At 35.6% G+C, this 13,184-nt stretch overlaps 1 protein-coding gene across 2 annotated transcripts in view; it reads right to left on the reverse strand.

The window, feature by feature from the left end:
* FAM174A (family with sequence similarity 174 member A) overlaps positions 1-13,184 on the reverse strand; it is a 36,771-nt gene that overhangs the window by 7,431 nt on the left and 16,156 nt on the right. The window contains exon 2 of one of the 2 annotated variants that reach the window (XM_041753189.1): positions 6,784-6,918. In XM_041753189.1, coding sequence (XP_041609123.1) covers positions 6,784-6,918 — 135 coding nt within the window. Of the gene's footprint in view, positions 1-6,779; positions 6,919-13,184 lie in introns of those variants that run through there. The other variant, XM_041753190.1, reaches the window with a different exon arrangement.

Here is a 13,184-nt window from a genome sequence, read left to right on the forward strand (position 1 = left end):
ACCAAGTTGCTCAAATTATTTTTTTTCACATTCCTACAATTTCCCAATTTGTATTAACTTCAACAGTTAAAAGTACTAGGTATAGTGGTAATGGTAGTTAACATCTCAATATCCATTCAAATAAAAATGATAATTCTGAGCTAATCACAGTACTTCCACTTTTCCTCCTGGGGTTTAGTTTAGAAATGGCCACACAACCAATAATATAGAAAGCAAAAACAAATCAAAACAAAAAAACAGATCTGTTTAGAGTTTTGGGGGAAACTTTCCTCGTTCCTGAGGAAGAGAGAGAAGAAAGCAAGTCCCTAAATTCCACTGAAAGTTACCACTCTAGGTATGATTATAGGAAATGCTGGGATGCACCTAAAAATGAGGCCAACACATGAAGATGTGCAGATCCAAGAGATCCAAGAGACTGGAAAGAAAAGGAGCCAGAGCCATGATGCACTGTATTTGGAGTCAGCCCTATGTGTGACATACTATTATAGGAAGTAATAAATTTCCTTGAGGAAAGTTAGATTAAACCACATTTTGGCAGTTTCATATGGTTTCATCTAATACAAAGAAACAGTGAAAATAATTACCCCAAATTCTAACTACCAACAGCAATCATTAAAATTCTGATATATTAAAAACCACAATAAAAACTCCTCTCAGAAAGAGCTGGCTACAAAAGGATAGTTTTATGCCGTGATAAAATTATAAGCAAGGAAAATTCATTTGTCTCTCTGGAAATAACTTGCTTCCTGTTATTCTGTGGATAGGATCTGGAAAATAAAGAGGAACTAATTTTAGAAAGCACTTAAACAATGAAGGCAGCATCAGTAAGGCTGATCCCACAAGAATTACCAGCAGTTATACTGTAGACTAAGAGGATTCTGCATTGCAGTTGGCAAGGTAGGCACATCATAATATTTACATTCTTCATTTTTAGGGTCCTCATTTGCAAAATAAAAAGTAAAAGCAAGTGTTGATATAGAAGACAGAATGAAGAGAACTAACAATTATTCTCTTTATAAAGGTATAAATCAAATACGTATTTTAAAAATGGGATTAAGTTACAGTAGGAAGAGAAGCCTATATTAAACTCTCTGAGCCTCGGATTTCTTATCTTTAAAATAAGACCAAAAGGAACTATTTTACAAGACTGTCTTGATGGTTCCATAATATATGTAAAGAGCTTAGTACAGTGTCTGTATATCCTGCACCCAAGTAGATACCTAACAAGTGACTATTATAATTGCTCCTATTGTAGTTGTTACTGCTCTGCCCAGGGTGCCCCATTGGGCTCAGTGATAAGACCCCTGATCTGACCCCTGTAAAGACATCTCTACCAATATTATCACCCATTCCCTTGGCTTCTTCTATCATTTATATGGTAGGACCACTGGGAAGTCTTAGGTGGAAGTCCTCTTTCAGGCCCTAAAAGTACCTCACAATATAATCTCCATCTAAGTATTGACTTCCCCCCATTACTAACGGGAGAAACAAACAGCGTTAACCCTGATAATGTTACTTAAGTCAGCCACAATAAGATCTATATATATATCTTTCCCACAAGATAAATTTGAATTGTTTACTAAATTGATAGCATAATATGTTTAATTTTTAATATTAACATTAGAAGATCAGAGAGAGTCTTACCCAGTGAATCAGCTTCAAATGAAGTAGCAGAGTTTGAACAGTACATCACATTGCAGACAATAATCTCTAAGCTACAGAGGTAATAGGAATATAAACACACCTCTACAAAACTTGTCAGCCACAGAAAACTATTGTTTCTTACTACAAAACTGTAGTAGAAAAGCAATGTGTCTACTTTCCCCTAAGTGAGAGACAGAAAAGGGGGTCTGTAACCACACAGAGTATGAAAAAAAATCAAAGCAGAGGCCTAGAATCAGTGCAGATGTTATTTAATTGATGTTTAATATTGTTTGAAAAATAAAAATGGAGAACACAGAAAAACTGTTTGCTTTTCGCTTCTTGGTGTAGTGAAATATCCATCTCAATGATCATTTTAAAAGAGGCAAAAGTAGGTCTGCTTTAGAGAAGACCATTACCCTGATTTTGGCAAGGTCAAAAACCAGTAAAGGAGAATCTCAAGTCTAGCTAAGACATCTTTGTTGTGTATTTCTAGCCTATGTACATCTACTAGATTGTTAACTAAAACGAGGATGGGCATTTTGTCCAATTTTGTTCACTACCATATTCCCATAGCTTAGTAGAGTAACTGGGGACAAATAATAGGCAGTTTATCACTGCTTTTAATAGAAAAAAATGAATTCATGTAATTTGCTATGTCCATGGGGATATTTCATAGTCCCTTCTAATTTTCATGGTTAAAATTCATTTCATACCCTTTGAACTTTAATTCCAGTTCTAGAAATTTACCCTGAAAATGCATCTGCAACAACACAAAAATACATATGTACAACGTTATTAACTGTAGTATAATTTATAATTGCAAAGTAATTGTGATACTTCTTTGTGTGTATTCTTCAAAAAATGTGTGTAGTTTTTATTTTTGGAAGCATGTTAGTATTTTTCATATTAAAAATGACAATGAAAATGGGAAGGGGGGAATCTAAATTTGAACACAAGTTCAAATGACTTCAATTATATTTCAAGCGATTATGATAAACACACTGAAGAGGGGAGGAGGAAAAAACTATGACAAATCACATATCTAACTATATACTCTCAGTCTTGGGCAAGATGGGGTTGTGAAGAGAAAAGTAACAAATCCTAAACCTTCTTAGGAGCTTTGTTTATTTTAGGGCCATAGGCAAAGTGATTCTGAAACTGTCAGCTTTATTATTGTCAGTACTGTAGGACTGAGTTAATGAGTAAATGCTGATGTTGGGATCCAGAACATTGTTGGAAGTCATTCTCATGATGGAATAAAGAGAATGCAATTATGGAAAAGGAAGAAAGCAAGAAAGAACACGGTGGCAATAGACCAGCATGGTATAGAATGGGAGGTATGAAGTAATACTGTGTAAAGTATAGATACACACGTGAATATGTATGTAAACGGGCATGTGTGAATGTACGTGCGTGCATGCACACATATTTCATAGATTTGTCTGCTAAACAGGCCAAGAAGCAAGGACACACCTTAGTAACAAAGAGCTCACTTGATGCCCACTCAAAGATAGGAAGGCTCTTTAGAGAAATGGCTGATTCCATTACTAGGGCAGGGTAGGTACAAAATGAGCCTAGCATATCTTGTTAGGCCAGAATGTAAGGAAGTGCTTTAAAAAAAATGGAAGTCACAGGGGCACAGAAGCCAGCCTGAAGAGGCTCTCCCTGGCAAGGATGGCAATGAATTATAAACCACTGAAAAGGGAGAAAAATGACTCCATACTGTCCACAGTTAGATAAATGAAGTTAGAAGGAATGAGGGAGAGCTCTTGCCTACACTACAGTATCAAGGCTGATTGGTAAATATGAAGGAAATGTTGAAGTTGGAATATCATTATTTTGTGACTATCACAGTGAAGATTATTAGATCAGGCAAGAATCAAGATGAATGATAAACTTAGAGGGAAATTTTGGTAAGAAGCAGAATATCTTCATGATTTTAAAATGTCTTACTAGTTGCAATGGGGGGAAAAGAGTAACATATTAGAGAAATTGGGCAAAACCTTAAGCAGGTGCGTCAAAATTACTACTATAAATGAAGGAAAGGGCACTGTGTGTCTCTGGATAGGGTACCGTGAGTAAAACATATCATGATCTATATAGAGAGTATTTCAGGAAAGAATGAATACCTGAATTTAATTATAAGGAAACATCAGAACATTAGGTAAATATAAAATGAGGAGTATGCATTCTTCTCTATCTATATTATGAGATAGAAAAAGAACACACCAGAGAACAAATGGAGTAAAATGCCAATAAATCTAGATTTAAGAATAATAGGATATTCTTTGTACTATTTTTATTCTTGTAACTTTTCTGAAGCTCTGAAATTATTCCCAAACAAAAGGCAAATTTTTTCTAAAGTAATGCACAAATATGTGATCTTTGAGAAAAAAGTCAATAGTGGCTTTAGTGTATCCCAAGTGGCCAGATCAGTCCCAGGCATTAAACAGCACCTATATATATGTATATATAGCTGCTCCATCATTCATTTTTTGGATGAATGAATGAATGAATCTGGGAATGAACAGGTAAGCACTGTTTATTTGCTGTTCTCCTTACTTTATAAACATATCTATACAAAAGTTTTTTCTAAGTCTTTTTTTTCAAATATATGGGGACATACTACTAAAAATCTGAAGATGATGCTATTATCAATTATCATTGACAATTATCATTACCCCTGAAACATGCTTTTCCATTATATAATTATTTCTCTCTCCTTTACTCTCCAAACACATTTCCTAAATTTTGCTCATAATACCTTTTAAAGTCTCTTGAATAATTTACCCCTTTCTGTTTCTCTTGCTATCATTCTGATACCGGCCACCTCATGTACTTGTACTATCTAACTGGTCTTCCTGGTTGCCTTACTTCTTACCTTGCTTCTCTACAATCTATGTAATTTTCAAAACACAACTTTGATTATATTTTCCTCCATCTTAAATTTCCCAGGTGGCTTTTTTATAACCTGTAGAGTAACTTCTCACTGACTGCCATGGATCATGATCTGCCTTTTGAATCTTTGTTCTGTCTTATCCATCACTCTTACTTCTGCATTCAAAGCTCAAAGATTATTTATTCACTCCTTCATATATTCTCATACATATTAATATAGCATCTATTTAGCTTCTTTCACTTCCTTGGATACTCTACATTCTCTTTTGCCTCTGGTGCTTTGTGCCTGCTGTTTTCTCTCCAATCCCTACCCCTGTAACCACTTTTAATTTTAGGCTAACTTCTACTCATTTTTTCAGGTCTCCATGAATGTTTCTTGTCCAGGAGGCTTTTCTGAACCATTAGTTTTTGGTTATTTGTTCTATGCTCTCACTACAAGTTCACATATCACCCTGTACTTAATCGGTTTATGTAAATCTGATTAATGTCTAGCTCCCCATTAGAATGCAAAATTCATGAAAAGTGGGGCAAAAGAGAGGAATAAATATTGGAGAAAGATCTGTGATGAGGCAGGCCATAAAATAAAAGATAACTAGAGGTAATTATATCTCATGGAAACCATTCCCTTCTTTATGCACCCTGGTCTGTCCTTCTCCATCCTTCGTCTTTTCTAAGCCATGTTCCCCATCACTACAAAAAGTATTATTTCACAACACAAATCTGATTATCTGGGGATCCCTGGGTGGCGCAACGGTTTGGGGCCTGCCTTTGGCCCAGGGCGCGATCCTGGAGACCCAGGATCGAATCCCACATCAGGCTCCCGGTGCATGGAGCCTGCTTCTTCCTCAGCCTGTGTCTCTGCCTCTCTCTCTCTCTCTCTCTGTGACTATCATAAATAAATTAAAAAAAAATAAATAAATAAAAGATTAAAAAAAACAAATCTGATTATCTGAATATATACACTCCACACAGACAAGACCAATAGTTTCGTAATAACAGCAGGATAATACCAAATTCTTTAGCAGATTCTAAAACTCTACCTATTTCTCCCAAAACAAAAAAGCAAACAACAAAACAAAAACAAAAACAAAAACAACCTGTGGCACATCCCTATGTCCTGCCAGAGTTGGTCCTCCCAACTTTGCCTGTATAAAAATCCAAGATTGAGACACCTGGGTGGCTCAGTGGTTGAGGATCTGCCTTCATCTCAGGGCGTGATCCCGGGGTCCTGGGATGGAGTCTTGCATCGGGTTCCTTGCAGAGAGCCTGCTTCTCCCTCTGCCTATGTCTCTGCTTCTCGTTCTATGTCTCTCATGAATAAATAAATAAAATCTTAAAAAAAAACCCAAGATTTCTGTACTCATGATATTTGTACCTAATTGTGGACTCTAGCTTTCCTTTGGCCAAATAATCTCCCCTGTATTTCAACATGTCTTTCCCTACTGAATAGAATCTTTACTACCTCCTTTCATCATTCCATTTACTTGGGAACTAAGTTTATAACCATGCAATTTTGCTTATACAAATCTCTTAGGAAAGGTCTTAACACTCAGCAAGAACAGATCTATAAGAATAAATGTTGCAGCTACACTAGTAGACCATTAGTCCCACAATTTTGAGTGAAAGCATGATTTACAAATAGAAGAGCACAGACCAAAATCAAAATATCTTCAGAATGCAAAAAGAAAAATCAAGTTTACTAATATTTATCTTCCTGCCTCTCTCTCATACACACAAACACACACAGACTTACTACATATTACTTATCAGTATGTAGCAGTTAAAAGGACAAAGCTCTGGAAGGAGATATATAATACAGATTTCTTTTTTGGAATGGTATTATTTCTACCTATTTTAGCAAAGCCATGTGCATGCGAGCTATTGTAGGGTAGTATAAAGAACTTCATCAAGGCAGCCCGAGTGGCTCAGCAGTTTAGTGCTGCCCTCAGCCCAGGGCGTGATCCTGGAGACCCGGAATTGAGTCCCACGTTGGGCTCCCTGCTTGGAGCCTGCTTCTCCCTCTGCCTGGGTCTCTCTCGCTCTCTCTCTCTCTCTCTCTCTCATGAATAAATAAATAAAATCTTAAAAAAAAAAAAAGAACCTCATCAAATATAACCAAATAAAATCTATTAGCATAAAAACCGCTAAATGAAATACTGTATTTTTTCTACTTTATTTTTTCAATTTACTTAACAAGGGCTTGCCTCCCTAATTTATGGAATGAAACTGCCCAACACTTACCTTCGAGGATGATTGGCATCAAACAAAGTGTTATCATCATCCTCATCATCTTGTTCTAAAGGTGTCAACTCCATGTTTTCTATGTTAGTGTCCAAAACTCCGTATCTCCTAGTCTTTCGGTTTCTTCTTCTCATCCTATTAAACAGAACATATTAATAAATAAAAGTTATTTGAATATGGCATAAACGACCCTTACTTTATATCTATTTGTAAACTAAAAATAAATTATCCCTCTGTTGCTGGCATTGGAAGCACTCAGTATCAGAATGGCTACATTTCAGAAATGTAAACAATTTACTACCTAGGATTATTTATGAAACAAAAATCTATCCTACATGTTGCATACCATTTCTTCTGCCCAACCTACTCTCTTCTCTATGAGCTTATGATATAGACAGATAAACCTTCAGGTACCATAGGTTTACTGAAGCCTTCTATTTCGGCCTTTTCCCTACCTTCCCCATGCCTTCTTACCACTGTGCAGGATTAGGTACTTTCTGCCCCACTAAGAACCGTTATGTATATACATATTCAAATTCTACACTTAAGTAGCTGTACATCAGAATCACTCTGGGTATTTTTAAAAGTTTCATACTTAGTCCTTATCTCCACATAATTATGTCAAAATTTCCAAGGAGAAGGCACAAACCATCAAGATTTTGTTAAAGTTCTACAAGTTATTCCAGTGTGCTGAAAACCACTATCCTGGGTCAGGGGTTCTCAAAGTATGGTTTCCTAGATCACAGGAATCACAATCATCTAGGAATTTATTAGAAATGCAAATTCTCGGGGATCCCTGGTGGCGCAGCGGTTTGGCGCCTGCCTTTGGCCCAGGGCGCGATCCTGGAGACCCAGGATCGAATCCCACGTCGGGCTCCCGGTGCATGGAGCCTGCTTCTCCCTCTGCCTGTGTCTCTGCCTCTCTCTCTCTCTCTCTCTCTCTCTCTTCTAAATAAATTTAAAAAAATAAATAAATTAATTAATTAATTAATTAAAAAAAAAATTTAGAAATGCAAATTCTCATGCCTTCTCAGACCTAGTAAGCAAGAAACCTTGAACTTGGGGCCCAGAAACCAGTATTTTAACAAACACTTCTTGTCAGTATGATGCATGCTAAAGTCTCAGAACCACTGCTCTAGAGGACTGAAAATATTCTAGGTTGCTAAACATTTATCATATTTGAATACATATGAAAGTCTCTTTAACTAAGGGTTTGATTAAGATACTCTTTAAACATTTATTCAGGGTCTGAATGATATCATATTCTAGTTCAGGGATCCAAATCTGACCCTACAATTAATGCCTAAGTCACCTCCAATACAATAACCTCAAATCCACACACAAGAAAACATTTTACACTAGTGATGGGGAATGAAGAACAAAATAGAAGATATTTCAGTAACAACCTAAAAGTTTACTTAAGTGTATAAGTTTCTGAGTCACTTTATTTAAAGTGACAAGTGTGAAAATAAATACCAAGGCTACAGGGCCAACTGTGAGGAACTATACAAGCTTCTGCAAACCCGGCTGTGGGGATCCCCGGGAGATAAACTGTCTTATACACACATACATATAATACACACATACATACAAATACATATTCAAGAAACATTTGAGTTTCATTAAGCATCGGGCATTATGCTAGCTTCTGAGTGTGAAGTGCCTGGTCTCAGTCGTGAAAATTTAGAAAATAATACTAAGCCTGGATAAATATCAAGAAAGTTTCCACTAGTCACTGCCTACAGATCTATCTATATGCCTACCCAAAGGTGCTGGAACAAGAAACAAGCATTTTAAGTATAGTATTTTGCAAATGTAACCAATGTGGGACCCCTGGGTGGCTCAGCAGTTGACTGTCTGCCTTCAGCTCAGGGCATGATCTCAGAGTCCCAGGATCGAGTCCCTGCATGGAGCCTGCTTCTCCCTCTGCCTCTCTCCTCTTTGTCTCTCATAAATAAATAAATAAATAAATAAAATCTTTTTAAAAAGTGTAACCAATATAAGAGAATACTAATGTTAAGACTAAAAAAAAAAAAAATGATAAGAGGTATAAGCCAGTTTATCGTAAATGTGTAGGTTGTTAACAAGTACATTTATGTGTACATGTTTGTATGTATGTATGTGTATGCATGCACATTCACACATATACCCTATGTAGATCAGAGATCTAAATTTTTCGGTAAAGGATCAAATAGTAAATATTATAAACTCTACAGACCACATATGGTCTTTTATCACATATCCATCTTAATTTTTTTTGTTTGATTTTTTACAACCCTTTAAAAATGTAAAAAAAAAAAAAAAAAAGAAAGAAAAAGAAAAAAATTCTTGGTTCGTAGGTCTTAAAAAAGTAGGTCAGGAACCAGACCTGGCTGATGGGCCACAGTGTACCAAGTGTGATTTAGACTTATGAAAACACAGAAAAACTAACAGCATAAAAATACTGACTCTTGAAGTAGGAATAGAACAGTCCAATGGGAATTATAGTTTATCATTGGACATTTTGAACCACATATGTGAATAACATTTTCATGCACTCCTTTGGTTTAAAAAAAGTGAATACACAAGACTAAGTGAAGCTACTTGGCAGTGTAAGTTAAGAATATTCAGAATTTCTCCTCTTCCCTTTTGCCAGGCTTTTGCTCAAGTTTCTACACCATATATGGCTTTTCAAACATTCTGGCATTTTCAGTAAACAAAGAAGAAATTAATGTCATGTGAATGATTTTTGGAAACAAACACGATCCTTCCAGGTCGTATATTACATAACAAATATTCAATACATCAATAACTTTATCATTGCCAGTCACAGGATACCCTGGCAAGTCTTAAAAAAAGGGAAGGATACAGAGACCTTAAGGACTTTTGAAATTTTATCTCAGCTGACACTCTTCTCCACTCCCAAGGTCTTAATCATCTCTTGAATGAATCCCCAATCTTTCAATGAGTGGCTAAATTAATCAAGTAACAATGCTATTTTCTCTATCTTTGTAGAATGTAAATGTTTGACGGCATTAGTGTGAGCACTTTGTTATTTATTCTAGCTTGCAGTGTCTTTTCATCATTTATATAAATGTTATCTTCCAAACATGAATCCAAGCTCTTTCAAAACAAGAACCTAGTTCATATATGCAGGAAGTACATTGTTAGGCATCAAATAAATGGGGGAATGCAATTCAATTTAAATGAAGTTAGCATTTTAGTAAATGTTAGCATTAGTAAATGTTACTAATTAAAACAAGAATAAGCAAAAAAAAAAAAAAAAAAAAAAAAAAACCTGCATATTTTTAAACAGAATTTAAAGTTGAAATGCAATTTCTCAAAAGAAAAAAAAAAAGTATTCCTAAATCCAAAGATCTGGGCACTGATGGCTACATAGTTGTGACAGCAACATGGGTACAGACATTAAACATATCCATATGTAGTGATTTTCCTCAGGGAAGGTCAAAAACAACTCTAAAGCTTGAAAGTTATTGAGCTTATTCAATGAACCATCTACTTAAAATAATAATAAATATTAAACATAAAACATAAATACACATAATAAAAGTTTATTGAAATTTTAAGTAAAAAGCTATTTTATCATTTAATATGCTGTGTGCCTTAAACAAAAATGTAAAAGGACTTTAAAACTTATGTAATTTTAACAGCTGTAGTTCTTTTTCTTTTTTTCAAATGAATGCTTTCATTAAGTTCATGACATCCAATCTTGTCTGTGTGTTGATAAGTACACAAATATAATTACAGATATGACACTTTTCTATTAGACAAAGTAAATGCATATTGCAGTATGAAAAATTTTGTTGGCTTTTAACAAATAGGGACTTTATAAAAATGTGTATAGGAAAACATGGAAGATTAAAAAGGCAAAAGAAAATAGCTATATGGTTGATTATAGTGAATGATATTCACTCATCACATGGCATGCATAGGTAAATGATCTTGATCATATCCATTCCAGGCAATGAAGTTATCATTCAAACAGCTGTCTAATATAGTTGTAGATTTCTCAATGTTCCATTTATACTCAGGTTGGTAAGAATTATTTCTGTTTAAATAGCATGTAAAAACTACAGTATAAAAATAAAACTGAACTACTAAAGTAAGCTTGATAAAATTTTATGTAAAAATGTATGAGGCCACATAAAATAAACACAACAGAATAAAATTGCATTTTACTGCTCTATGAAAGAGAAAACTGATCAATGTAACTTGCTGTATCCATCTGGTTTTATTCTTTTGTTTTCTTTTAAATGAAAGTCTGTAGGGTATTAATAAGTATGGAAAGATGTAAGTAATATTCCTTAATTTCTTCTACAATATATTCAAAAATACGTGAGAAATATAGTATATATTATACACACTCCTCTGAAAGACAAAATGATAAAGCAGATAATTCTTAATAATTCAATGTACAACTATTGATACAAATTTTTTTGTCTTGGTTACTTTTAGCAAAAAGCAAAATAGTGACCAAGAATGATTTTGAAACTAATCACTTTGCCATTATAACATAATACAAATAAAAATTAGTAAGCCACAATTTTAGTTGACTACGATTTAAGAGATCCAACTCAACTAAATACACACGTATAAAATACTTTTACCTGACATCTCTCTCATCTTCATTCCCCATTGCCAAAACCCAAATCATCAGTTATCACTTCAAGTCCTTGAAGAAGCAGACACCAATAAAGAAATAAGATTATGTTATGGGTTGAATTGTGTCTCCCTCAAATTCGTATATTGAAGTCCTATATTCTAGCTCCTCAGACTGTGATCTTATTTGAAGCTGAGTCTTAACATAATCAAGTTAATATAAAATCATTAGAATGGGCCTGAATCCAGTATGAAGTCAAAAAAAGAAAATTTGCAGATAGACACACATACAGGAAGAATACCAAGTGAGAAGATCACTATCTTCAAGCCAAGGAGAGACATCTGGAACAGAACCTTCCAAGTATTAGTCTGCTCATTGCCATAACAAAATACCACAAAACTGGCTGCTAAAAAAATGGAAATGTATTTGTTACTATTCTGGAGGCTAGAAAGTCCAAGATCAAGGGACCAGGTTTCATTCTGAGGCTTCTCTTGGTTTGTAAGCAGCCACCTCTTCACTGTTTGCTCATATGACCTCTTCTTGGTGTGTGCAGGGAAAGAGCTCTGATCTCTTTTTTTTTTTTTAATAGGATGCTCCAGCCCTATTAGATGAGGACATTGCCCTTAAGACCTCATTTGACACTTATCATTTCTTACAAGTCCTATCTTCAAATATAGTCACATACAAATTTGGGAGGGAACCTAAACATTCATTCTAGAACACTCCCTCATAGCCTTCAGAAGGAATCAAGTTTGCCAATTTCTCGATTTCCATTGTCTAGCCTCTAAAATTGTGAAGTGAAAATTTTTTGTTGTTTAAGTCACCGAGTTTGCAATACTTTGTTAAAGCAGGCAGCCCTGGCGAACTATAGATCATAGGGTCTATATTAGAGAGGAGGCCTCCAAACGACAAAGGGAGGGAAAAGGAGAAGAGATCCTACAAAGGTTAATGTAGGCCTAAGACCTGTGAAAAAGAGTAGAAAGGAAGGATGGTTGGGTAGGAAGAGCCACAGACCCCAATGCAGTTCTAAGTAAGTTTTGACTAGGCCAACAGGATACCCTTAAGCTAAGGTTGCCTATTAGAAGAGGGAGTCCTCTGTTAATCAAGATGGCCAAGTTTGGCCACACTTGGTCACCGGATGGAAAAGACCCAAGAGTTATGGCCCTGGCCTGGAGGCAATGATAGATCCAAAGCTGTGGCGTCAGGAGACTGACAGTCAACTATGTTTCCTGCTGCAGGGTCTCTTAAAGGGAAGTCTCATCAGTGTACCTACCTCCGTGGCTGTAACAATCACAAAGTCCTATTGATCGTACTTCCTGAGAATCATGAAATTCAGTTATAGTGTTCACCACTGCTATCATTAATTGCCTTGACTATTAATATAGTTTAAATACCTGTGTACCTCTATCTGCTCTGGTCATTCACTAACCTCCCCTCCATCCTCTAAAATCTCCAATGGTTTCCTATTGGTCAGGAGTAACAACTATATAATATAGCCTAAAAAGTTCAACTTAGGATAGCTCATACTTACCTTGCTAGCCTCACTTTGCTGTTTACATTCTGCTTCACCTTCTATGCTCTAGTCAAAAAACCTTGTAACTCATATTCCCTTATAATGGCCATGTGGTCTCTGTCATTGGCCTCACACTTTTCCTCACATACCACAGTACTGCTGTGTTAATGCCTATTCATCCTTCAGCTCTAGCTCATCTTTCAGCTCTAGCTTCCTTAGAGAAGCTTCCCCTAATCTACCTAGCTAGGTTACAAATAAACACCTAGTATTGGCTCCCACAGCACCTCT

Source organism: Vulpes lagopus, chromosome 4, assembly GCF_018345385.1.
Source record: "Vulpes lagopus strain Blue_001 chromosome 4, ASM1834538v1, whole genome shotgun sequence".
Lineage (NCBI taxonomy): Eukaryota > Metazoa > Chordata > Mammalia > Carnivora > Canidae > Vulpes > Vulpes lagopus.